This window comes from Thunnus albacares, chromosome 7, assembly GCF_914725855.1.
Source record: "Thunnus albacares chromosome 7, fThuAlb1.1, whole genome shotgun sequence".
Lineage (NCBI taxonomy): Eukaryota > Metazoa > Chordata > Actinopteri > Scombriformes > Scombridae > Thunnus > Thunnus albacares.
Window position 1 is genome coordinate 27,204,296 of NC_058112.1, and position 27,901 is coordinate 27,232,196.

Genomic DNA, 27,901 nt, shown 5'->3' on the forward strand with positions numbered 1-27,901 from the left:
GTTTACTATCATGTATGACACAGAAAAGTCTCAAATCTTCATATTTGTGAATCTGCAACCAGCAAATATTAACAATTATAACAATTATTCAATAGTTGCAATTAATTTTCTGTCGAACAACTATTGCTTTACTAACTGTTGCAGCTTTAGACCAAAGTGGTGAACCAACCAACTGACTGACAGACCGTCATTGAGGTCACTAGAGCTGCACCGCAACTATGACAAAAAAGCAGCTTCAAATATGTTTCAAGATTATGATCCAAGTTTTTAAGAGGCTCATTATTTTTTCAAGTGTTAGACTGTAAACTGGTAACAGGACAGAATGCAGTGTACCTTCCAGATCACAAGCATGACCCAAATTAAATTAAACTTCATAAAATTTTAAGAGGAGGCACAATTCATCTCATTAATAAAACAAGCTCCTAAAACGCTCAAACCTCCCCTTAACGTCTGTGTGACTGCAGCCCCCGCTCTCAGTCGTTTCACCTCCCTTTGTGTCTCCAAGCCATTATCTCCCAGTGCGTTTGAAGACACCAAACCGGTGCTCTTCCCAAAGCTCGTAGATGAAAGGTTTTGGCCTGGGGCCTCAAATACCAGCAGCCCCTGTGAACTGCTGGGTGACTGCAATGTTGGAGGGGTGTAATTTCTGCAAGGCAGCAACATTCAGGCCCAGAGAGGCGCGCAGAGCTTGGACACTGGAGCCCAGAGAGGCGACATGAAAGAAGACGTGACTGTGTGTGTTTACATTTGTGCGGTTTGACTGAAGAGCCAAGCAGCTGATTGTGTCAGTATGTAGTCACACACTGTCATTAGAGACTCCTCATGACAGAAAGGATGGTTAGTCACTAAATGTGTGTGTGTGTGTGTTAGTTTGTTTTCTCTCAGGGCATGAATTGGTTATGGTTAAGGTTAGGATTAAGGTTTGGTTAGGCTGTCAAGAATGAATGGAAGTCAATGCAATGTCCTAATAAGGATAGCTGCATAAACTTGTGTGTGTGTGTGTGTGTGTGTGTGTGTGTGTGTGGTTTAAGTGTGACTGAAATGATTAGAGAGGAAAGCTTCAATAATAGACCAACAGGAGAGTGAACTGCAGGGCTCCGGGTGACAGTTTCCAACTTGATTAAAAGATAGAGGGTAAAATGAGCTGTAATAAAAAATAAACACTACAATTTTCCATGTTTTTGTTACCTAGTGATGTAAGTTTAGCACTAACTAAACGTACAAAATGCCAAATAAGGGGTGTAGTCATGGACATCATGATGTAAAAGCCCGTCATCACGGGTCAAATCAGCAGTTTCAAACATTCATTTAAGAAGAAATCACATGTTTTCCCCTCGTTTACATGACGTCTCTGGAGATGTCTGTGGTCTGTGTTGGTATAGAACCTACCTGATCTAAAATAGCTTATAGTTGTTTTCAAGGACTGGATCCTTCCTGTTTAAATCCACTGTGGTGCCTCCAGTTTCCTGCCTGCTTTGGCCCCATGCCTCCATCCATCCCTGTCCAGCTGTCATACCAGGAAACCAAAGAGGGAGAAGCCCTGCACAGAGCTGATGGAGATGCAACCGGTCAGATCAAATTCACAGCATCTACAAAGACAACTCTGGGAAATATGCAATTTACAAAAAAAAAAAACATTGGTTAATATCCTCTTTCAAGTGTAGCAGCTTTGTTTTTAATGCTTTTGTCGTTTCAAGGGTCACCTAATTAAAGCAAAATCTGGCAGTGCAAGGACGCACGCAGGAAATAAAAAGGCAATAATGCCGCATTAGAGAAGTACACAAGGTGGGAACCCAACCATGAGAAATTAGTGTAATTTAAAGGAGCAATATATAGAAACAAAATAATCATCTCTCTGCTAGCTGAGAAAAGACAATAAGGGGAAGACATGATGGAGATTTGGAGAGTTTTATTAGAAGGGGACACAGAGGAGAAAGCCGTCATTAGGTCCTTCAGAGGAAAAACAGCTGGTCTGTTAGTGAGTAGATGGAGTTCACCTGACAAACCTCGTCTTACATGATAATTACCTGGTGTTTACTAATTCAGCACTCAAAGTGAAGTAATCTGATGGTGCATTTTCCCTTCATACTTAGTGCTAAAACACTACACACAAACATTAATCCACCAAAACAACTGAGTGTCCTGAAAGGCAGAATTTAACCTTGACATAGTGTCACAGTATGAATGTATTTCCATATGATTGTGTGCTACAGAGAGATTTTACCACTTTAGTGTGACCTTCACAGCCGGTAATGAGACGGTAGAAGGGGGACTGAAGGGTGAAGATACCTTTAGGAAGACTGTATAGTGGTATAAAGAGAGATTAGGCCTCTGGGGTGTTTAAATGCTAAACAGGCAAAACGACCCTCAGTGCTTTTGGTCTTTTGATCTTCCACCTTTTTAAATGGAAAACAGCTCCAATGAATTCAACATTATAATACAATATATTCTAAATATTCCACCCAGTATCACGTGCAATTCAAACCATTTGGAGTCAATTACAAATGCAGTTTTTAATTCTTTATTTATTCTTCATTTTAAGATACAAAGGCCAAACAAAGGAATCCTCTTAGAAACACATTACTGGAATAATAATAATAAAAAAAAAGCTTCAAATCCAGTCAAAAGTCTATGAGGTCAACAGTCAGTATAGCAAGAACCCATATAATACCATAAAAACACATCAATATCATCAATTTTTTTAATCAATCATAGAAAACCTGAACAGCTGGGAAACAATATATATCTACAATAACTTGAATGTTGATGAACAACTTAAAAAAAAAAGTAATGTCACCAATGAATTCAAATGAGTGTCAACTTTAAACTGAGCATCACTAATCAATAAAATGCATGCAGACTCAGATAACAAGGGTGACTTCTTATGGACTCGTCTGCAACAATAATAAATATTGTACAGTGTTTGACACCAACATCTGTCATCGACCTCTTAGTGGCACTGCTATCCCCCTCATGCATTTTTTAAGGATCTTGCCCGAACGCTGAATTAATATTCATTGTTATCAAAACTAACACAGTATAATATTGCACAAGCCCATAATTCATAATTCATGGGGTGGAAAGGTTTAGAATACTGTGACGGGGGGCGCGACAGAAGCGGATGATGTGGCGGCTCGTGTCACATGTCCAGTGGAACCGTAAAAAATCAGTTTTAATTTGGTTTCTCTCTTACAGTCTTATCAGCAGGGCCGCAGCTTTGAACTGGAGGCATATTGTTGGACCCAAAATAGACGGTCTGCAGCAAACATTAACGTCTACTCATGTGAACAGATCCCAGTACAAAACTATTGTATATTTACGTGTCACATATCAAACACTAAACAACCAAAGCAGAACTCAGTTTAATCTAACAAAAGAAACTGAACTGCAAGTCTCTTTTCTTTTTTTTTTTTTCTTACCTCTACATGTAATGATGTTGACTATGTTTAATGTTTGTTCTTCAATGCACAATACTGTTCCTTTTTTTCTTTTTGGTTTCTGGATATTTCAAATGTCAAAAAAAACAAACATCAAAGTGCCATAAAAAAAGTGAAACTGGGTGAAACACAACTAGAAGCACAGCCGAGTGAATTAATTACATTTTGTTGTGTGTATTAAGCATTTCAGTAGCATTTAATGTACACGAGGAGCAGATCTGCTGTGACCTGAGACGATAACATCCATCATTAATTTTGAACACGCAGCCTAGACACTACTGTTAATCTCTCAGTTTACTAGCCAATTAGTAATATATGCATTCGAACCATACATTGCCTCTAAGAGGACATTTAAGTTTTCTAAATCTAAGTCTTGGATTATTATTACATTGATTTAATACTGTCATTCTGGCAAAACACTTTTTTTTTTTTGATGTATAATACACTGATAACCGTCTGTCATTCCAAGAATCAAATCAGCAATAAAGAGAAAATGGATTTACAGATCTGAAGTGCTTCTGAGAATCACAGACGCGGAGAAAAATTTCAACACGTGCTTCCGTCCATAATCGTTCTACTTCAAACAGCCTGTACAAGATTAGACTAATTATCTATACACTCACCATAAATGTGACTTTTTTTGATATGATGATACACATCTGCTGTAGCAGCCAATAACATGAAAAACTGTATTAACTGTCACATGTAAAATATATATATATATATATATATATATGTATGATCATGTTGATAATGTAATATGTCAGAAACTAAAAAAATGTATTGCCAAAGGTGAAATAATTTTTATAGCGCAAGACTTTAAAACATTACTTGTTGAGTAGAGTGTCCATGTTTTTCAGCTAAACATGTCGTGTCAGCTAATGACAACAGTATGTGTAACAGCTTTTGTTCATTTCCTCAACAGCAATAAAGAGGCTCTTTTATCTCTCACTGAACAATGATCTCAAGCTCTATTTGTCCTTTGTTTTTAACATCCTGTCTGTCAATGAGGGCGTCTCCTATGGCTCTGAGATCACATCTGTTTGGCCGCTAAACTGACTGTGATGGTTCATTGACAGATTATGTCCCACAATGACAGAGATGTAATTTGTCTGAATCCTCTCTGTGTCTGTGTGAGTCCACCATGACTCTGATTTGGCCAAAAACCAGCTCGGAGAGGATGTCGCCTGACACAGAATTAGATACAAAAGCTGAACTGAAAACTTGAAAAGTTGAAGTTTTGTATAATGTTTCAGTAAAGGTAAGGATTTATGGAAATAGGGGGATTTCCGCTCTCTGTTATTGGCTGCTACATGTATAATGTAAGTTTTACTGAAGTGAACGCAATGTTTACACCTTTTTACAGTCCATACCACTGCAAGGAAATACTAGGAATACTGCACCTCACACAGTTGGACACCATGAGCTTTTTTAGTTTACTTATTTTTCCTCAACAAACAGAAAACCGCCTCAAAATTGGCTATAAAGTGGTTTTAAGCTATCTTGTAAATAAATGACAAATGAGCAACAAGCAACTTATATAGATTAACTTTTTGATGAAGAAAAATAATCAGCCAGAAGTATCAATGTTATCTTTAAAGATAAAATATATTCTGTGTATCTTGAGGGGAGATGAAGTGTTTGGTTACAGGACGTGTGCAAGCTGTTTAGAGGAGCTTATGTACATCACCAGCCGTGGGTCTTGGAGGTTCAACGTTCCAGGTAGAGCTGATCTAGGATCAGAGTTCAGGCAGCACCAACTGATACAGCAGCAGTCCTGTTACCCCTGACCTCTGACACAGGGATGAGGGAGTCACCAACTTTGATTTAGCCAGCAGGTGGGATAAGATCTGACCCCAGCTCTGCTTAGTGAAAAAAGAAGATATGCTACCTGTTTGTTTTTTTTTTTTTATTTGAAGTGATCACACATCTGGTTCAGGTGGAAAAGATGATTAGTGATCAGTTCAGTAAATTAATAAAGAGGGGACACACATGAGTTTAACTCAGTTATTGCCCTGGTAACAGTGGTTAGGGGTAACATGTCCCACCTTCAACCAGTAAGGATTCAGGTGGTGGTGTGCTACTCTGGTGTCTGCTGCCCCCTAGGGCTGAGAGCAAGGCAGTGCAGGTGTGGCTCAGGAGGAGGAAGGGAGGGAGGGAAAAGGAGGAGGGAAGGGGGGAGGAGGTAGAGAAAGGAGGAGGAGGAGGAGGAAGAGGAGGGAAATGCGTCAAGGGTGGAGCTACTCGTCACAGCCCAGAAGCTCAATTCGCAGGGTGATGCGCTCGTGCCACTCCCACGGCAGGATGCGGACATATCGGCCGTAGAACGGCGGCTCAAAGATGTTCTTTTTGTGAACGTTGTTGTCGCTGTTGCCTGGGAAGATCTGAACAGAGGACGACAGCCAATTAAATAACAAATCATAGATGCTGTTAAACTGACAATCACATAATCTAAGATTTTTTTATATTGCTCAGTTTCCCTGATGACTAAATACTAAAGAAAAATGTTGGTGCTGAAGGCATAATTCAGCACCAACACAATAATAAATAATACATAAGGATGTTTTTTTTCAAATTTTAACTTTGATTGTTGCTTATTTAAATGTGAATATTTAGACATAAATTTAAGATTTGAAACAAAGTTTTCAGAGGCTTTACAGCCAGCTGTTTTCTGTCGACACCTTGTTCACATTTCCTGTGAGTTTGTCAGGTGTGTAATTCTTTTTTTTTTTTAAACATATTATTAATTTTCAAAGCACATTTAAAAACAACAAGGCTTAGAATTCACTGTTGTCCCAGCTAATAAAAAATACTCTATGTGTGACAATATATCTTGGCAATGTATATTTTTGGAGATTATTTTCTCTGGATGTCAGATGATGGACAAGTGAAGTGTAACACTGTGCATAACTTTATGAAAATACTTCACACATCTTGAAATATACAGAAACCATCAAAGGCCTCATATTTGCTGTGATGCATTATTGTACTTCAGTGGAGGAAAATCTTAATAGCTGGCCGCAGACACCAGCAGTTATAATGTACAAGAAAGAGGAACCTTGGCAATCATTACCCGATAAAAGCAAGACTCAAGTCATAAACTAAAGTTAAAAGATACACGGTTTATGGTGTGAGTCAGAGCCAATTGTCAGTGCTCCATATTCTTGATTTAATGACTTAATTTGGCTTTATACTTGTTCAAATCTGGCAAGTTTAGAGATTGAGAGGAGCCATTATGAATGAATGCATACTGTGAGCTAATCAATCCCAGTGTCAACATAACTGGTTTCAGGTGTATAGACGAGTACGTCAGATACAAACTTAACAATCACTTCATTTTTTTTTCTTTTTTACATTTTCCATTAAGGCTACACAAAGTAGCAACCCTCTCCTGAAGCCTGTATTCTTTACAGAAGTTCTTCATTACACTAAACCAATGATTATTCTTATTATAATACATATCTTTTATTTTATGGTGTATTTTCCTATCAGGTGTATTTTTGCTCATTTAATTGTCTCAGTGGGATGCATGGCATGTATTTTATATGGCCTCATAATGCTGTGTAAACAATTATTTTCCATGCACTGCCTTCATGCATTTGTTCATTTGTTTAGTTTTGTTGTATCTTTATGTTATTCAACATGTGTGAGCATGTTTCTGAGCACAGCTGGACTGACCTTGTCTGTTTTTGTGGTCTCATCCTTCACTATGGTCCAGGACTGTCCGTCATCGCTATGAGCCACTTTGAAGGCTGTGACAAAATGGATGGAGCCAAAGTCTTTGGCCCCCTGTGTGATGATTCCTGTGATCTTCTTGGGAGACTGCAGGTCCACCTGAGCAGATGGAAAAAGCTTCATGTCAAAAGCGCAGCAGTGGGGAAACTGAAAAACAATGTGCAGTCATGTCCTCTTCACCCACCTGCAGCCACTCAGATCTGTTGTTGGTGGCGGCGGTCCAGGCGTTGGTCTTGCCCTGTTTGTCCAGACGGGCGTAGTGAGGGTGCCAGGTGAAGGCTTCGATGCCCCAGGTGCGGAAGGTGCTGGAGGCCGTGATCTGGCGGTCGGACACCAACCTGGACTTCATGCCCATCGGCTCTGAACAACCTGAAGTGTTTGAATACACTGTGAAGGTGAGACCAGGCAGAGAGCCAGAGGAAGAGACAGAAGAAAAGGAGGAATGATGTGGAGGATGAGAGAAGCAGATGCATGCTGGCAGAGATACGGCATACGGGTGAATCTGGATGTGCAGATTTGAGATTAGCTGAGATGATATGAGAGCCATAAACTCCTAGCTTCTACCAGCTGCGGTCAAATTTGATCAAACCCACATTATGAAGTTCTACAGTAATGCTCTACAAGTTTGCAGTTCATCCTCCGCATCATTTCACATCTTAAGTATGTGCAGAATGCAAGCCAGGGTGTAACAAACTTGGTTAATGAGTGTGGATGAGTGCAGCAGCTGAGCATGCGGGTCAGAAGAACAGTGGAGAAAAAAATGCATGGAGAGCTTTTAAAACTTCAAATTAGCTGTAGCTGTCCAGCAGCTTTTCATGCAACATTAATCCTCATTATCATAACATCATTTTACAATAAAGTTCCTTTACTAAATTGAATTGAGGTAATCAGAGCAAATTAAAGCAGAACAGAGGTTTCTTATTGTGACAATTACATCTGCCTTCTTCTTCATTAAATTACATTTAACACACATTGAGATATCCCCATTTAATAAAATGCTGCATTATGCTAAATTGCTATTGTGCTACATCATAATACATAATTGATTTTTATTTTTGAGATACTGACTAATAACTATACAGAAACAAACCATCTTTTCAAAATGTCTTATTAAGAATATTGCATTAAAGTATGTTTCTTTTTAGTGGAAATAAATATGTTTCTCTGTGACTGACAAAGAACCAAAACTCATACAAGTTGTGATCTGAAGCCAGACTGACGGGTGACTCCAAAAACAAAACAGGCGACAAATATAGCAGTTTTACAGTCATGCAGAAACTGGGAAGAATAACTGAGAAGAGACACTGACATGATAAATGAGAAAACCATCTGCAATGAGGGCAGTGAGTTCCAAAGAACTACGCTGGCTTGTGTTAAAAGCAACAGTGAGATGATGAACAGACAGAAGACTTGAAAGAACCAAGTATTACGTTAGCCTGCTAGAATAACAATTTGAATATGAATGATGAATATGAACACTGAAAAAATTTCTGAAACATCATAATCTGATGTGTGCAAATTATGACCATATGGTTTTGACAAATGCTGTCGTGGGATCATCTTGGAATTGACTCATCAGACAGTGTGGATCTGCATTCAAAGTTTCTGACTAATGCAATCTTCTGGTTAACATCCTTTGAAATATGATCAACCACTAAATGTAGAACTGAAAATAATTAGGAAACATATGAGCTAAATTCTGGTTAAACAAAATCTGGTGGATGACACTTTCCTTTCTGGTAACAGTTTCTCCCACCTGGAGTTCAAATGAACTCAAATGTGAAACACTTGTTTCAGTCGCCAACAAACATCAGTTAACTGAAAACTAATGTACATGCAGCTTGAGTTTGTTGTATGTTTGCTGTATGACTTTACCGTTGAGCTCACAGCCAACCAGCTCCATGCGCAGAGTGCAGGCCTTGCGACACACCACAGGAATAATGCGAATGTACTGAGCGATGATTGGGGGGTCAAACAGGTTGGTCTTGGTACCGTCGTTGTCTACATTTCCCACAAATACCTACAAAAAAAAGAGGAGGAAAGAAATTGGAGATTGAAAACTGCATCAAGTGTATTATTAATTTGTTATTTTTAGAAGTGATGAGTAAAACTAATAATTGATATTCAGTGGTGGTTTTAATGCAGACTGCATTAAAACACCTCCAGAAGAAGTAATGCTACTTGCATTTCTTTTTCAAGCAAAGTTTAATAACACAAACATGAACTTTCCTTGTATAATAAACATCAAACATAAAACTTTTTGTTTCTTTAAAGTATAAAAAACATAACAGGTGTAGTTCCAGTAAAATGTGACCAGATACTTGATTCATTTGTATAGAAAGGTTGCTCTGCCCTCTAGTGGTTAAACTCTACATTTTGGAAACAGATGGTGACGTGTTGTGTGTGTGTCTGTGTGCGTGTCAAGGTTGATGTGTCATAAGTGCCACATCTTTCAATAAGGGAACAATAAAATCATCATTTTATGCTGCATTGTGTTGTTCTTACGCGGTCCTTCCTCTCTCCATCAATTCTGTACATTGTGTATGTTTTGCCGTCCATGCTGGATGCCACCTTAAAGGCCTTGATGAATTCAGCTGTCCCAATGCGACTGGCACCTTGTGTCACGATACCTGTAAAGCGCATCTTCCTCTGCATGTTGATCTGGAATTGTGGGAAAAGATTCAACATGAGTTCATTAATTCAAGTTTCTTTTTAAAGAGAATTTCTATCCAAAAGTTCAACTGAAATGTCAAGTGTCGTAAAATCAAATCAGGTAATGTCAAGATGGTAAAAAGTTGTCAAAATATATATATATATTAAAAAAAATGTGTGAAACTAATCAGTAAAGATGACAAATTAATCAATAACATAACTTGTATTACTTTGAAATATATATCCTTCCTTTAACTGCACAACAAGTATTTCTAGCCTGCTGTGACTGGCTACATAAACATTTCTGGGTCCAGGATCTACAAAAACAGTGACTGAAAACTTGGAATACCTGCAGGCAGCTAAACATCTCCATATGTCAATGTAATGTATCAGTCTTGATCTCTGTTATGTATCCACCTGATTAACTTTGCACTGTTAATGTAATGTATCAGTGGTCTCACCTCTATCCATGGGTTCCTGTCATGTGCAGCGGCGCTCCAGGCATTGACCAGTCCCTTGTGGTGGAGGCGAGCCAGCTCAGGGCCCCAGCGCTGCAGCCCCAGCATGCTGTAGCGGACTGAGGAGGCTGAGATCTGGGACTCAGCGATTCCTCCTCCCTCCATGCCGAGTAGGGAAATACAGCCTGAGGAGGAGATGTAAGGAGTAGATTTAAACATTAGTGTAAGATTACTTACTGTGGCCCTGATACAAATTTAACATATCAAAATCTTTTACATGGCCAAGCAACATTTCTCCAGAAGAAATTTAGCTTTCTTATCAGCGTTATTTTTTTAAATAAACCTGAAATTCAGCTAGTCTACGTGAATTCAGACGACTTTATAACACTACGGCTGTGTAGAAGAAGTATAATGATGTTACAGCTGAACACCTACCTCTACCTTCACTGAGCTGTTTAAAACATAAAATCATTACGGATGCAGAGCTTTGAATCAGCTTAATAGAGGAAAATATTGATTCTTCATTTGAGCGTAGTCTCTATATGCTGCCTATTGATCATCCTAAGACCCAGCAGTTTGGCTGCCTTCCCAACACCCGTCAACTTTAATGTGTCCCCTCAGTGGCACTTCCTCCCTTTGCTGTGTTTCTCTTACACCAGCAATAGTACAACGTTTCATTCACTCATTTTGCTCTCCTGAGGCAATGTAAAAGTGTAGAGATGCAGGAAAACACAAACACAGACAGAATATAAGTACATTACCAAAGTATAAGTTGCCCTCCCCCTCTAATCTCAGACAGGACATGAATCTGGCCCTCATGTTTTAATGTGGAGTGCTGACCGGTCACACTTACGCAGTTGGCAATGTTTGCCCACATAAGGGGACGGGCAGTGGCATTTAAAGTCTCCTTCCAGGTCCCTGCAGACGCCGCCATTCTCACATGGCTGGCCAGCGCAGTCGTTCACATCTGCAGAGAGAGAATCACATCATTACTTACTGCAAACAGCTTGCTGCTCAACTGTTATCAGCTGATCAGAGAGTAGATTACAGATAGAAGTGTGAGTGAATTACATATCATGCTTGAGAGTCAAGTTTTGATTTTTCTTCAACTGTTTCACAGTGGAGGTTAGTTGAAGCATGCCAACAGTACTAAAGCTGTGGTAGACAGAAGGTAAACAAGAGGAGCTTGTGTTTTATTATTAGTTTGACTTCCTCAGAGCAACATTATATGATTCTTTTTAAGTGGAGAGTGTGAATAATAACTACTGTCAGTGTGGCTTTGATCAAAATATATGGAGTCGAACAACCGGCTGCACCAGGAGATCTGATGGTTAGGATGTTGAGTATAAACCTTGGAGGATATTTACAAAAATATCATGCAGAAAATTCTCAAACTTCATCGCGCGAGCAGATTTGCACCACAGTGACATTCATTTTAAAAGAGGAGCCGAGCGTCATAAGAGACATTTTAGTGCAATCTGTTTAATTTCTCTGTAATTCTTTGTATAACCTCTTGATGGCGCCCTCACCAACCCTATCTGTCTGACTCAAAGTGAGTAGCAGATGATTCAGGGATAAAGAAGAAAACGAATCAACAGAATGTTTCATCTCTCACCCACAAGAACTGCCGGTGTGACTAAACCAGCTCTGAACATACTCTATATTGACCACATATACATGGAACAAGGCACAATTTTAGCTGGTTGTGCAGATGACTGTACACAAACAGGGGAGTTTCAGTCAGTCTCATAGTGTTTCATCCCTGGTGGCTGTTGTTATGGAAAAAAATGCACAGAAAAACCCCAGACACACCGATGTTATGTTTCTACCACACACGTTAGTATCTCCCTACCCACATGTTCCCTCTCTAAATAGCTCCATGTCCAAACATTCATTTTCACACAGTCACAGTAGGAATACAGTCATTTTGAAATGTGCATCCACAAACTAACAAGGTCCACAGTCATGTCACTTCTGGCTCTGTGAGCTCATACTTAATCATCCAAAACAGACTATTTCTAGCAGCAGCAGAAGTGGAATATTTTAAACATCAAACTCTACACTTTGTAAATGAGCTCTTTGATCAATTTACTGTCACGGAACAAGTAGGTAGGTAGCAGCTACCTAGATATGCTGATATATTCCCACTATCAGGGTATTTTCAGGTTTTAAGAATTTCTAAACTTATTTTGATGCTACATGCAATTAAATTTAAGTTTCAAATATTTTCAATTAGGATACTGAATCAGAGTAACAGTAAAATAAAAAGCTATTGAAACTATAACAAAGAAGGAATGTGTAGTACCTAATTGGTTAGGTCAGTTGTTATTTGTGGTTTGTGATCAAATTTAGTCAAAGCAGATAACAGTTGGCATCCTCAACCAGAGAAGGTCAAAGTTTAAAAGGTTTCTCTTCTTCACAAACTTTCTTTGGGTTTAATTCAAATCAGACAGCTGTTGGATTAAAGATGGATGAAAAAAATCATCATTTATTCATTATATGGAAGACAAAAATAAAAAGTCAAGTATGTCGTAACTGACTCAGTTTCTAAAGCATTTGTTAGTTTAGACTTTCATATCTCCCCCATATTAGAAAATACATCTCCTACAACCCAGAGACATATAACAGTAATTGATGACAGACTGATTGACACTCTGGTCAAGTCCTGACATGCGTCAGCTGGTGACCCTCTCTACAGTAAGAGGATTGGGCACCAGGAGGACCACACAGCCTGGTCAACTCTAGACTCTAATCCAGTTATCTGACAACCAGAGGAGGGGTCAGGAGCCTGAGGAGCACACAACATCCCTGAGACAGGCAACATTGTCTGGCTTATAGGTTTGTTTATCACTGGGGCCATGCACGCCTGAACTGTATACACTCATGTTGCTCTGAGTCACTGTAACTATGACAGGCTTGTGGAGATGCTTCAGGGTGAAGACCTTGTAACTCTGAAATGTCAACCAGAAAAACAATACTGACACCTTATCAGCTGTTACATATTTAGCAGCACCTGCTATCAGCACACTGTTTGCACATACATATGGATTACAGGGGCTAGTGCATGTGCATGGCCTGTATCCAACATACCCTACAGCTACATGCTACATACTATCACAATATTTAGACCATCAATATCTGTCTAAGCATGAAGCGAAAACCAATACAAATCTCACGCAGCTTGTTTGAAACCTGACCCAGATCGAGGAAAAGCCAAGGTCAGCTGGCATCGCACGTGGTAATCAACAAAGCTATCCACGTCCAGGGTGTGTGCTGCAGCCAGTAGGATTTGGACCTAAATAAAGGTGCAAGCCTGCATCTGACAGCCCAAACCTGTTGATTGTGTCAAGTTATGTTCTCCATACCGAACAGTGTGAGGCCTCAGCCCATGAGGTTTGGAGGTAAATCATCTGTGATTTTCATGGTTCAACAACAATACCTTTTTGACTTTTGTCCACAATAATGTATTGTCCTAAATATATAATATAGTACTACATAATTTCTTTAATTCTATGGTATAATCATTATGAATATACACTTTCCACCTCTTAAACACAAAATTTACAATGTTACTGTTGTATAGAAGCAAAGTTAGTTTTGTTTCTTCCCACAAATGACCATATAAAATAAGAAAATTACATATTTTTAATTACCACGCCCACCGTTGCCATGGTACAGCAACCAAGGGGGTGCATTAAAGGCATTATGGTCACCAGATCAAACCACAATGGCATTATTAAATAAAAAGGGATCAAAATGTTTCCAGATGTGTAATTTGCTGTGGACTCTGTGGACTGGACTGGCTGCAGTACACCAGGGAGTACAAGTGGGACCCAGAATAGCTCTGATTCAGATCTCTGCCAGGGTGTCACTCTCTGCTGGAGAGATGCAGAGCTCTAAGATGAAACTGTTGATGTCATAAAATATATTTACAGAGCACATTATTTAAAGCAGTGTTCCTAAGCGCTCAGCCTAAATGGATCAAGGCATGGTGACATAAGATCTTGTGTACTGGTAAACGATAGCTGTATCTTAAAGCTGCAACATGTTAATATGAATATTATTCAATGTTTAAAGTTTGAACTGCAGATTCCTAATGTCACATCAGTTTACCTTAACTCAGAATATATTTTTTATTTTAAAAAAGTATTAATTGTATAATGTATATTCAATTGTGTATTTATTAACGGCTCTTTTTCCTTACAACAAAAATACAGAGGGGATTTTAAGAACATCTTAGTTGGAGGAAGTAAGAGTGATGACTTCATGCCATTGTGGCTGAAAAAGTCTTGGAAGTTCTAACTGTAAGGATTTCCCCCTGCTGAGCGTCTAGTTATTCAACACCACATCATGGTTACAACAAATGTGCTTACTGTAGTTCTGGGAGGATCTCAAGCAAGACACTCAACCCCCAACTGCTTAGTGGTCAGAGGAGATGTAAGCATACAATACTTAATGTACTGACTCCGCATGTCTGTGGTCAATTGTGATTAGTCTGTTTCTGTTTTTGTTTTGATGTTTGCCTGTGAAGGTCCGGCTTCTCCAGTCAAAACACTTTACAGCTGCTTCTCTTACTTGAGATAATGTTATGATTCCATGTAAGCAAGCTTTGAAGATCTAATAGGCCAATCAAGCTTGTTTAATGCAGACAATAGTAAACCAGTAAATGCACGCCAGGCTTAGTCAGATCCATGACAGCACTAACATACACAAGCACAAGCACATATACATTATATACAGACACGCACACCCTGTTCTCCATAGGGGGCATGAAGCCCAGTCTGCCCACACTACCACATCCTGGGAGGAGCTGAAAACACAAACAACTGAAACAGGAACACACTCATACACACACACACCCCTTAGCAACTTCAAAAAAGCAAATAACTGCCTTGATCTGTTATGAAAATCGGAGATTTAGAAGCTGTAGGCAAGAAAAAAAGCCTCCTCCTTCCCTCACTGTTTCCATCCATCTGCTTTGGCCCGTAGTGAATTGAACAGCTATTGACATCTCTCTCTCTTTCTTTGCATTTCCATACTTGAGTCCCCCCCACATACACACATTCCTTCCTTACAACCTCTAAAGGCTTTTAGGCCAATTCCACAGGACAGTCAGAAGTGCTGCAGTCAGACCTGAGTAGTGAGTGTGACATTGTCAGGAGGGCAGACTTAATTCACCGTTCCGCCTCCGCGTTCACTTTTTCGCCCGGCAACAGTAGCAGCACTGACGTTGCGAGCGCTCAGCGTGGACCGCCACTTTCTGTTGGCTAGACTGGCACGAGGGATGAGCCATGTGTGTATGTGTATGCTAAACAGTCTGTATATGAGATCACGAGCTGTGTGTGGCTGTTCATGTGGGATGTGCAGCGCACATGTGATTAAGATTTTTCCAGTAGATTTTTTTTGGTGTGTTTCTCAGAGGAATTTTAGTCCTTTAAGGAGAAATTATTCAGAAATGAAATAATACATTTGCACTAGGTATTGATTTTAAAAAAACTCAGTTGTCCTTTGTTTTTAACTTTCACTCCCAACTAGTCCGTCTGCCACATCTTTACTGTTGTGTTTTTCTATTTCTATTTTTTTAGATGCAGTGGTTTGTGTGAGGATAACATATTCTTCTACATCTGGCTCCAGTTCACCAACACTTGCATGTCAAGCTTTGCATTCGGTTTTCTGATAAAAGGAAAAAAAAAAAAAAAAAAAATCAGTTCATCTTCCAAACACAGGCTCCCATGCATCCCCACAGTTGACTAGTGAGAGGAGCATAGTGACATTTCAGCCCCAAAATATCCATCTCAGTATGGGGATGCTGGTTGAATGTTTAACTACAGTACACTACGCCTCCTTAGGTTCACCACAGCCATTGGTTTTAACAGCCTGTCTCCTTATCTGTTTCACACAAGCCATAGGAGCTAGCTGCCATGAGCCTCAGTCCTCGCCCACACACAAACACAAATTAGAGAACATTTAAACTGTCACAACACAATCATCAATAGTTGTGAAGGGAGAGGGACCTTGATGACCCAGAAGTGCTTAGAGGGGTTCTAATAAACCAACACGGTCAAATGAAATTCCCTTCATCGTTATCCTTGAGGCATTATCTAATTAGTGTAAATGCCTGCTCTGCAGAGGGCTCTTATTCAGGCAGCAACTGCCAAAGGATTTGTGAATGTATGGATGAGCTGTGATTTGCAGTTCTCAGGGGTTGAGGCAAAACACAAACAGATAACTTGGCTGTTATTAGCTTCTTTTTTTTAAAGTCAAATGAGAGTGTTTGAAGCATAAATATGGGCTGGGGAATTCTAGATTTAAGCAGACGGTAGCTTGGAAACAACTTAACTGGCTCAGAAGTTTAAATGGGGTTTGAGGCATGAGGGAGTTGAATAACAAATCTTTTAATATGATAGGACGTCTCCTTCCTGTCAGGGCGGCTAAACTGATAAAAAAGGCAGCAGCGTATCTGAAATGATCTCGCTGTCGCTTTTGCTGCTGGCCTTGACTCAGAAACAAGGAGGGATAGTGCTGACCTCAGCAGCTCCCTGTCAGTGAAAATGTGTGTGTTTGTTGAATTCCTCGGCCTCTGCATGCAGCCAAGAGAACAGAGAGCACCTGGATTCAAGAAGGAAAAGAGACCACAGCTCATAACAGAAACACACACACACCATTCTCTCTTCAAGTACCATTTCTACTGTTACCTTTTTTAGAGCTTAAATCTGCCCCTTGGACACCTAGGATAAAAAGGCACACATGATCAAACAAAAAATACACTTAGGCTTTTCCTAAAAGTCTCGCTCGATCCTCGCTAAATTAGTTCTTTGTGCACACTTGGCCACTGTTATTCTGCTGCCTTCTCATGCAAACAGTAGCCATCTGTCTCTGTGTGCAGGGTTGGAGGCATTTGGAGGAGCACAACACATGTTCCCACCGTTGCTTCCTTCTCTCAGGCTGACCCTGATTGAACCAACCTGGTCTGAGTGACGTGTGAATGAAGCTCACATGCGGACGACAGCTGCCTGGTGGCCGGCACTCACATCAGCTGTCTCCATGTTAGTGTGTAAGGTTAGATAAATAAACAAGGACCGCACAGGACTTACCAGATAATTGTGTAGGAATGTATAACTACAGTTAGTAGATTAAGTTTATTGGCATATCAGCAATAATTAAACTTTTAATTCAGTGTGTTGCTGTAGCTTTATTGCTCTTTAAATAAAAATTAAGTAGCTTTGAGAGATTTTTGTTGCCATAAGAGGGAACCTGAGAGTTGCACAGTGATTTTGGCATTTTGCAATGCTGAGGATTCATAGTCAACTGCTCCGTTTAATTATTATACTATGGTGGCACTCAAGACCTGGAAAGGGGTCAGCCAAAATTTAAATACACTGACATTTTTTCATCTAGCCGCAACAAATAAATGTACAGATTTTTTTTTTTTTTTTAAATGTGCACATACAGTATATTTGTTGTGGCCAGATAAAGAGCAACTGTCCATGTTTTTGAATTGTTATTTATTTACTCCTGATACAACAAGTGAAGAGGGAATACAGACTCACTGTTCTGGCAGTGGACTCCCTCGAAACCCGGCTGGCACTTGCAGACATACTCGTTGAAGACGTCGCCTCTGCGGGTCTGGCCTGTCACCTCGCAGATGGCATCATTCTTGCACGGGTTGGGGTTGCAGGGCCCTTTAGAATATATAATCATTTATCAATGTTTTCTTTTTTTTAATTTTTTACAAATGGGGTTAAGGTTGATCTTTATGTTTTTTAGAAAATGTAATAAATCTTTTAGGTTTGTGTACATTTAACCAAAGTGACGGCTTACCAGTCTCAGTCTCATTGCAGGTTTCTCCAGAGAAGCCATCAGGGCAGATACAGATGAACGGAGCTCCTGCCCCGGCCACACAGGTTCCGCCATTACTGCACACATTCACCTTACAGTAATCACCTGCAGAGGGGGGGGGGAGTGACAAGGTGATTCACAAGTTGATGTTTTCTCACTATAAAAAATTTGCTTCAGTTTCAGTTAGTTTCTAGCTCTTACATGAGCAGATGAGTGAGGATTATTTCAAAAACACATGTAAGACAGTGTTAGCTCTCCATAAAGGTAGGGTTCACAAGACTGAGTTTCTAAATTGTCTAATCTTTCTTACTGCTACAAGAAAAAAAAAACACAAAAAAACCCCCATAAAAAGTGCTTGTGAATGTCATTTGACCCAGCTGTGGTTTGCACTCCTAATTTCACATTCATAAATGCCTGACAGCTCAGCGTTTCCTGTCAACAATATCCTCTGGTACAGGAACCAACATCTGACTTTTCCAGGCTACATCAGGACAGGAAGAGGACTATGAGACACTGTACCAGTTGTAAATTGTAAATTGTGACTGGAGGAGTTGTGCCTTTGTCTCTGTGCACGTTTACATTTGGTCCATTTTTGGCCCTTGTGCAGTTTTAAGCAATAATCAGATGTTTTCTCTATTATTACATTTTCCACTCCATTCCCTTGTTGTGCTGCTGAATACCAGAGCCTGCTGCAGGTCGGATGTGACGGCCTGAATAGCTGAGTAAGCCATCACTACACTGTAAACACAACACAAACACTAGATGCTTCTACCAACGTCACTGCTGCCTGGCCTGAACCTGACAATCAGGCAGCTCTCTGGGCATGAGGGAGAACCCGTCAACTAGAAGTAGATGGGGAAAAAAAAAAAAAAAAAAAGAATCAAGAGGCATGCAGTGGTTTTCAAAAGCATGAAGACTGCATGAGCTATGATTTATTGTCAAAGAGATCTGGTCCAAAATTAGATTTTTGCCCTTTGGAATGAAAACATTGCTTACAAAATAATGAATGGAAAAAATGAGAAATTAAGTATGTCAGTAGTTGAGCTCTTGACAAAATAAAAGAATTTTAGCATTTAGGTCTACAAGATACTGAAAATGAACCATGAATTTTTCTCAATACAGTACATAGTGTTTTGGATATGAACTTTTCAATTATACACTATTATGACACAAAAGGAAGTAAATAAGTGGGAGCTTTTAAACACCCATGAAGACAGGGGAGGTTTTTTTTGAGTTAACACTTATCATTTGCATACTTGTTGGGGAAATGGAGGTTGGACCCCAAGTGTGAAATTGTTGGTTTGAGCACCACAGTGTCTGCCATACATTCTAAAAAGGATCTCTGAACCCTACTTTTTCAGCATTTCAGTGGGGTACCTCTTTCCACCTCAAACAAAGCAGACTCGTGGGAGTAGATAAAAATCTTTTTTTAGAGCTCGACACTAAAGAAAAGTGACCTTTTAATTCTGCTGAAGGTATAATTCTCAGAGGCCACAAGACCATGCCTGAAAATGGCATCTCCAAGCGGTTTTCAACTTCCAGAGCATCGCTGTGTCCTCCGCATCTTTTTAACCCCACACCACACATCTTTTCTCGTTCTTCACAAACACTCAGGATGAGAGCACTCCGAGTAGTTAATTCAGTGGGAACACTCACCAACAGTGCAGCATTGTGAAAGCTACCTCGCTGGTTTTCATAGAGACAAAATGATTAAAAAAGAAAATTAAATTACAAATGGATATAGTGTAGTTTGTAAACTGGACAATTAGCAGCTCTGTTTTTAACCTCTAGTGCACCAAATCTGGATCCCATTATTTATCCATTAGCAATCAAAGAAATGTAGAGTAGATTTGTGCCAAATCCACTGAGATACAGAGAGAGAGAGAGAGCGAGAAAGAAAGAAATCTACTTTGCAAACATCCTGTGGTTGTTTATACACTGAACTGCATTTCCCATGGACGTCCAGTGTTATCAGTGCTGTATCCAGTGTCATGGCCTTCAAGTGCATTCACATCTCGTGGGACAGTTAGACAACAGGCTTGCCTGGCACCACCAACACATCCTTATCCAAGAGTTGCTGCCTGTTTATCTTTGGGAAGGAACTACAACCTCCCTTCCGACACTAGACAGCTCCCTTCTGCAAATGTATTAACGCTGAGAAATAACAACGCTGAACGATGACGCTGCAAAAATTGAGTAAATTTGATATCTTATTGGAACAATTATACTGATGATGAACTTGCAATGAAATCAGAACATTTAAGATACAAATAAAAGTAGAAATGAGAGAGACATCTCACTTCATTTCACTGTCTCTGTGAATGTTGCTTGTGGTCGACCGTGATTAAAGGGTAAGTTAGTCAGCAGTCTGTGTGGATTTATTGAGGAAATGAAATGAGTGATATATTAGTCAAGGTGGTCAGTCATGAGATGGTGGTCAAACCATCAGAGCAACTTAAAAAAAAATCAGAGACGTCTATATAAAAGTAGACTGGAATGAAAATATACAAACTGTATATTTTAAATACAATGGGATTTAGACAGGTTTTGCTTTGCACAAGGGTCATGAGATTCAAAGAAAGCAACAAATGCAAGAATAAAAGAAAACAGTTACGTTGTTTTGACTCCACTATAACTATAATATCAACTATAGGCTTCTCTGTCAATTCAGAGGAAACAAGAGACTTGTTCTTCCTCATTATCTACATGAAAAGCCGCCAGACACGTACAGTTTCAGTTAAGCATATTACTTATTGGCTGTAAGTTTCGGTTTCGTTTATTGAGAAATCTCTATAAGATTACAACATTTGATTTAAACAATACCAGATTGTTTCTGAAGTACCGACTCTTAAATCACTTTATTACAAGAACCACAATGAAAACAAACCTTAGTGCGTTAATGTTCTCTTGACATTTTTTTAAAATGTGCATGGACCTGCAAACATGGGTTCAATTCCAAAAACAATACATCAGTTGTTTTCATCCTACAAGCACAAAATCTGACTAAATACTATTTTGTGGCTGTAATCCAAGGATACAGCCACAAACAAATCTATTTGGCAGCATTTAATAGTGAAGTAAATAAAGTCTGTCAACCATTTAAAATGCATTTAATACATTTATCAAACTTGCACCAGGGTTAAAAGCACCTTACATGGTGCCCCACTTTATTCAAACCACAGTGACAGATTAGGAAGGTATGTGGAGTTATGTTTGGCAGGGCAAGCCATTTCCACAGGGCATTGTGTTTTTCTCACTCCTTATGAGTCATGGTCTGTGCCTTTCCCATGCAGCTTCAGCCCAAGAATGAGGTCCAAATACCATACCAAAAACACCGAGCAGTTAGAGACATCATCACATAATTACTCAAATCCACAATGAGACCCACCAACAAGAGGGTGTATACGATTCTGTAAAAGCCTCAGATATGAGGACAGAGCTGGAGTTTGGTTGTTCATATCACGTCATGTCAGAACATATCAAATATCATAAAAGAAGTGTGGTGTGGTGGATATTCTGTCCTTTCAAAAAACACTTTGCTCATATCTTTCATAAATGTAGCCATTGAGGCTGGTTTTGGCACAAGTGACCAGAATGGTAAGTATGGCACTATGGACCAGCATGGCAAAACCTGCTCTAGAAAGTCAGTTAAGGACTCTGCGCCATGATTGAGGATGCGGTTGAGAATTAAGATGTGGGGGAGGACTCTTTCAGGCCACTTACTGCAGCCGTATTAGAGAAACAGCGACTGGTTACGGAGATAAAATAGCAATTTGGATAAAAATCATCTTGACATAAGTGAGCAGACAATCTTTAATCAATTTCACGGGAAACAAAATTATTTCTGGTGGCTGCTGTGTTTCAGAGAGGGTTCACTAACAAAGCGGGCTACTTGCTGCGTTAGGAAAATATACACAATGTGCAGCCATTGGTGAAAATGGTACACAAATTATAATACTCAGACAGTTTAAAAGGGATTAGAGGGAATTTGCTTTTTAAAAAGGGAAGTATGGAAAGTGGCAAGCTTGCTTGAAATGAGCTTGCAAAGTTACAAAGTCAAACAAACTAAGACCTCTACGTACCCGCTAGTTGCGTAGGGGTTGATAAATACACAGGAGAGGATACATGTGAATGGCCATGTGAATATACTGTACGTGTGTATGTGTGTGTGTGTGTGTGTGTGTGTTTGTGGTTACGTCAGTGCTTATATCTGACGTGTCCCGAGGCCTAAAAACAGTAAACGCTCTGCCCTCTGCTCTCTCACGCACAAACTGGCATGCTGGAGCATATAGGCTGGCGGGCAAGTGTGGGAACTCAGTGTTCCAGAAAGCCAAGAAGAGAAGTCTGTGTCTCACACACACATACACACACACACCTCCAGTCCTTGTTATAACTGGATGTGCTGAAGCATAATAAGAAGGCTTGACACCTGTAGAGTGCTCATCCACTCTGATGACCAGCTTACCTACCTGAGTCCTGAAACGTAAGGAGGAGGTAACCTGAATATGTGTAACAGGAAGTGGATTTATCAAGACCAGGTCTACCCGGGTCCTGAAACCTGCAGCGCGGAACTTTTGTCTCCCCCTTCTAGCAGTGAGAGTAATTACACAAACACTGTCGACGCGTGCTTATGACGTATGCCTCATAGCTGCTCTAGCCTACTCTGTCGCTTTTTGAGCATCACAATCCACACGATTGAATCATTTTATCACCATTCAAATTAGCGGAGGGCTAAACTGGAAGTTAGCCGGCTTGGCTGGTGGAAGTTTCTGGGCCCCAGTGCCCATAGAGCATGAACAATATGCAGTCATCCGGGTAATTTCTTTACAGCGGGAAGTGGCTTTTTTGGCTTCATGCGTCACTGAGCAACTTTCAGAAGAATGAACGGAGCCCCGTCTCCAAAGCTGTATCCAGTTCTTATTATACATCTGTGGTTGCTCCCCCCTTCAGCTCTGGCAAATCAATAATTGCTGGTTGACGTAAAATGCATCACTACTGGTGTGCCAGCACAGGAATGTCGCCACAGACACCAGATTTAAAAACTCTGATGTACAGCGAAATACAGAGAGATTTACCTGTTGTTGATAGGCTTAATCATCATTGTGTCAACTCATTTGTTAAAGGCTTGAATGTAACGCACATTCATTTATATGTAAAAGTCCAGCACTCCAGATTTAAATAACCTCAGCCTTTTCAATACTAAAGATGAGCAGGACTCCAGCTGCAGGTGAGCTTTCTGTAATCTGCGAGTGCTACTCCACAGCAGCACAGCCATCTGCTGCTGCTGCTCCGACAAAAAAAAAAGGAAAAAAATGAGGGCCAGCTGCTAAAAATACACACAAGCGTCACGCACCATCAACAAGACAACAAGCTTTTCTCTGAACGTACTGTAACTGAAATGAAGCCTGGAATTAGTGCCGCAACAACAGTCTAAACTGAAACCTATACTGTATAGCAATACTGTCGATAAGTTGTCAATATTTCTCTGATAATATGAATATGAAATACCTGCTGTAAGCATTTCTTGGATTTGAGTGCCGCCAATTTTCTCCTTGGCTCAGTGTTTAAGCTCACATGACAGCGTGTAAAATATTCAGCACGGCAGATTGGAAAGTGGGACGACAGACACTAATAAAAGCGGCCCAAATTAGAAGATACTCCATATTGCGATGAAACATTGATTAAGGAAGCTATTCAAAATTCAAATGGAAGGAAAAGAGCCTCCTATCCTGAGGGATTCGGTGGGAGTAGTTATAATAAAGTCATCAGAGCTCAAGAAGACAGCCGCCTGAAGGGAAGATCCAGTACAGGCAGATGGGGAAAAAAAAAAACTCTTCTACTCTTTCTCACACATTAACAAACTTACTGACACAAGGACTCAGGGTGTCAGTACTCAACCTAAACATCCACTCTAGGCCTGCAACTAAGGATTTACTTACATTACTGATTAGTCTGCCTGATATTTTCTTGATTAGTTGATTAATCGCTTTGTCCATAAACATTGGACAATAGTGAAAGAATATAGCCCAACGACATATTCAAATGTCTTGACATTCAGTTTACTGTCATTTACAACATAAACATGAAGAAAAGCCGCAAATCCTCACATTAGAGTACCTAGAATGTTTGGCCTTTTTGCATGAAAAATTGTTGATGATTCATTTTCTGATAATTGACTAATTAATTAATAGTCTAATCATTTCAGCTCTAATCCACTCCTTGGTTTTGTTACAATGAGGTCTAACCTAATTTTATCTCTACTTCCAGCATTTGTGAAGGTTCTGTAAAACAAGGTATTTTCAGCATTTTTGAGAATCATATTCTTCCCAGTATAAAAAGTCCTTTAAAACAATGTCCCATTTAGACCGTAGGAAACTAAAACTAACATTTTGATCCCCAACAGCTATTCAGTAATAAGGGAAACTGTGGGATATATCAGTGAGAAGGAATAAGCGGATGAAAAGGGCCAACCATCAAACGACCCCATGAAGCCTTAGATAACACATGCAAAAAAAGTCACTGCATGATTTGACTCTTGCGGTGTAACTGTGGTCGAGGAAGAACATCCATTGCCTTGGCAACAAATTAAATTCCTGGTTGATATCTGATATTTGACATATTGTAAGACAGATAACTGCATGATATATTAGCAATTAAGCCCCGTCTGACACCCACAAGACAAATTTGCACCAATTACAAGTAAAAGGTGCTCACATTCACCTGTCTACATTCACAAATTATACACATACAAGCACTCCATGCCATGCCATTGGCCCAGCGTCTGGCTATATTTAGCTGCCGTTCACTCAGCTGCCCTAAGTGGTCTTGTTGTGAGAAAAGACTGCCTCAGCCCTGACACAGAACACCATTTTCCACTTCTCTCCCCTCAGCAGCTAACAGAGTCCGACAAATGAGCTACAACCTGCTGAATCGAGCCTAATCAGGTAAAACATATGGGAAAAAAAAAACAACCTTCTCTCAGCTCTTATTCTGCCCTGTAAACATTTTGCATGACACAGCAGCAACAAGTCCTGCCCCCCTCCCTCCCTCCCTCCCTCTCTCTCTCCCTCCCTCCCTCCACCCATTCCCGGACAGCATGGAGTGCTCCCAGTGAGCGCTGTTGTGGGTGGAAGTTCACTGGCATGTCTATGTTGGCGAGTGCATCCGGAAAAGTGACTCAACGTTATGGTCAGCGCAGCCACACCTATTCTCCACGGCCGTACCATCCCTGTGCCTTGGGGGAACAAACATGTTGGGATGTGTGCTTCTCTTTAGGCTTTTTTCAATTTCAATTCAAACAAAAGGGTAAAAAAGGTGTATCAAATATTAATGTAAGTGATGCATCAGGGTGGATTTAGCAGACTGTGTGACACGCAGGTCTATATAAGGATGTTACAGCACAAGGAATGGAAATACAGACTAAATCTGAGTTGAGCAGAATACTTTTTGTGTGGTATTCGTCAATTTTGGCAGTCACTGACATCTGTAAAACAATTATTTTGTCCAAAGTAATTGCCTGCATTAGTCCTCTTTTGTCCCCTAATGACGTCACATGCTTGCATCTGCAGCCTGTAGTGTGTTTTTCAACATATTGGATAAACAAAAGCATCAGAAAGTATGTGCACACTACTCAAAAATAAACTTGGCAGATTGGCAACATATTATATTATTTGTTTCAAGAAACAAATAATATAAATACAGACTTAATGCTGCATTCAGATTTGATTAAATCATTTTGAGACCATGTCAACTGAATGATGATGAATGTATGATCTTGTGCTTTAAGTAACTATTTACAAGACACTTTCCTGCACATTTTATAACAAATCAATAAAGTATTGAAAATATGCCTGCCCTCTGGTACTGAGCATTGATCCCCGAAGCCTGGAGGAAATGTCAAAAGGTCGACTGTCTGCTCAAAAAAAAAAAAAAAAAAAAATCAAAAGTCCAAATGTTTCATCTGCTGATACAAACACATCTGTTTTTCACCACAGCACCAACCCAAGTTATGAATTCTGCTCTTTGTTAAATGTTTGAAGAGTGGAACAGGAACATTTTTTACATTTGGAAAATACACCATCATACCAACGAAAACACTTGTGTGACATGTGATGCCTTTCCTTGGTATGTGAGCAGAGAATAAAGGGAAAGGAGAATCAGGCCATTTTACCTTTTGTCCGTCGGCCTAAATGTGTTTGATGCATACAAATGCAAACAATACCAAACGCCAATGGCATAAGGTTAACATCGGAGAAGTATAATAGCCACCCTGTATGCCTCATAAAAAGGGGGGCATTGTGCACAAAATTGCCCTGAGGTATTGATTCAGTAACCATACATTCTGGCCTACAAAACCTGAAAAACACGCAGATAATATCGCTTTCAAATGCTTATGTTTCTGATTTAATTATTAGATAAGGATGTGGCCTTAAAACATACAACAATCTAATCTTGCAGTTTCAGAGCCAGGCAATGTCTCATATCTTACATTCCCACACGTCCTGTCCGCTTATTCAAGGGTCGCTTGAACTTGTGAACCTACTTGTGCCCACCGCCCCGTTACTTTGGTGATGAATTGACGGTGCCACTTGTGCCAGGCTGAGATTATATCATCACATACCGAACATACTTTCCGAATTTTAAAAAAAAACACACCAAAGTGTTCAGCAAATGAACAACATTTCCAAAGAGAGAAAAGATTTGAGAAAATATGGGGGGAAGACTTTTACAGCTCAACTAGCTACCAACTTAACTGAAACAGCAGCGCTAATGAGCAACGGTCCGAGGACGTTAACGGCGGCGGTTTAAACTGTAAACAAAAACAAAGAGTCAACTTACCGTTCACTCCAAACACCAAACAAGCTGTGAAAAGTTGCAGCCAAAGGAAAACACGCGCCTGCTCCTTCATTGCTGCTATTTTTGCCAGATTTTTTGACTAATAAAGAGCTGTTTTTCGTCAGTTAAAAGGACGACGGGACGTTAGAGGACGGCAGCCGCGCACGGGACGTTGTGTAGCTTGTGTGGGCTCGAGCTTGTTGTGAGGCTGTAAACTCCTAGGCAGCAGGAGCACGTGCGCTTCAGCTCTCAACCAATCGCGACTTGGCTTTTGATTGTAACCACGCCCCCACGCCCTCTCTACCGTTGATGACAAAAAACCCCACTAAATCCAAGAAAGCAGTAAATCACCATGGAAACAAAAGAGGCGTTAATGGATAATGTGCTGCATTAAATGAAATGTCTCGATTAAGATCTTTAATGTAAAACCCCTGAGAGGATTCCCCCCCACACAATTCATTTGCAGTCATATTTGACCTATGACCTAATTGAATGTTTCCTTGGGGAAATATGTTTTCCTGTTGCTACAGTTGGATGTTTTAGCTTCATCCTGCAGATTGATGTATATGTTTTTTTTTAACATTTATCTGCTGCTGAAAGTGGAAAGTTTCTCTGTGCTCATTGAAAATCTGATTTTAAAGAGCGAGTCTACTAGCATGATTTGTGACATCTTTACTAGTTTGGAAGCCAGTTGTGCTCCCATATGAAACATACACAAGAGTGGAAACTTGAAGCCTCCAGTGCACACACACTATGAATAGACTTTTCAGTGAAGGAGGAGGCATCTTGTGTTCAGCACTTAAAGTTACTACAAGGAACTTTCATTTCGTGTTGATTTTAGCAGTCCCTGTGGACAAAAGCGGTAGTGTTTTTCTTAAATTAAGACTGCATTTCCCATGAGCACCACCGCCTTATGTTGTAAAGATCTTGGCTAGCGCGTGCATT

The 27,901-nt window shown here is 40.0% G+C and overlaps 1 protein-coding gene across 4 annotated transcripts; it reads right to left on the reverse strand.

Moving 5' to 3' along the window:
* Nucleotides 1–2,505: 2,505 nt before the first annotated feature.
* Nucleotides 2,506–27,167, reverse strand: mfge8b (milk fat globule EGF and factor V/VIII domain containing b). 4 transcript variants are annotated; one of them, XM_044356164.1, is made up of 11 exons: nucleotides 26,960–27,167; nucleotides 18,104–18,226; nucleotides 17,833–17,964; nucleotides 16,978–17,010; nucleotides 11,136–11,249; nucleotides 10,286–10,467; nucleotides 9,678–9,833; nucleotides 9,048–9,192; nucleotides 7,357–7,559; nucleotides 7,116–7,271; nucleotides 2,506–5,821 (listed from the first exon to the last, which is right to left on the reverse strand). In XM_044356164.1, exons 1-11 carry the CDS (start codon nucleotides 27,027–27,029, stop codon nucleotides 5,678–5,680), a joined length of 1,458 nt encoding a protein of 485 aa, XP_044212099.1. In that variant the 5' UTR covers nucleotides 27,030–27,167; the 3' UTR covers nucleotides 2,506–5,677. The 4 variants fall into 4 exon arrangements, with proteins under 4 accessions (XP_044212099.1, XP_044212100.1, XP_044212102.1 ...); XM_044356165.1 differs by having other exon boundaries at nucleotides 7,357–7,541; nucleotides 26,960–27,166; XM_044356167.1 differs by lacking the exon at nucleotides 16,978–17,010 and having other exon boundaries at nucleotides 7,357–7,541; nucleotides 26,960–27,166.
* Nucleotides 27,168–27,901: the final 734 nt, after the last annotated feature.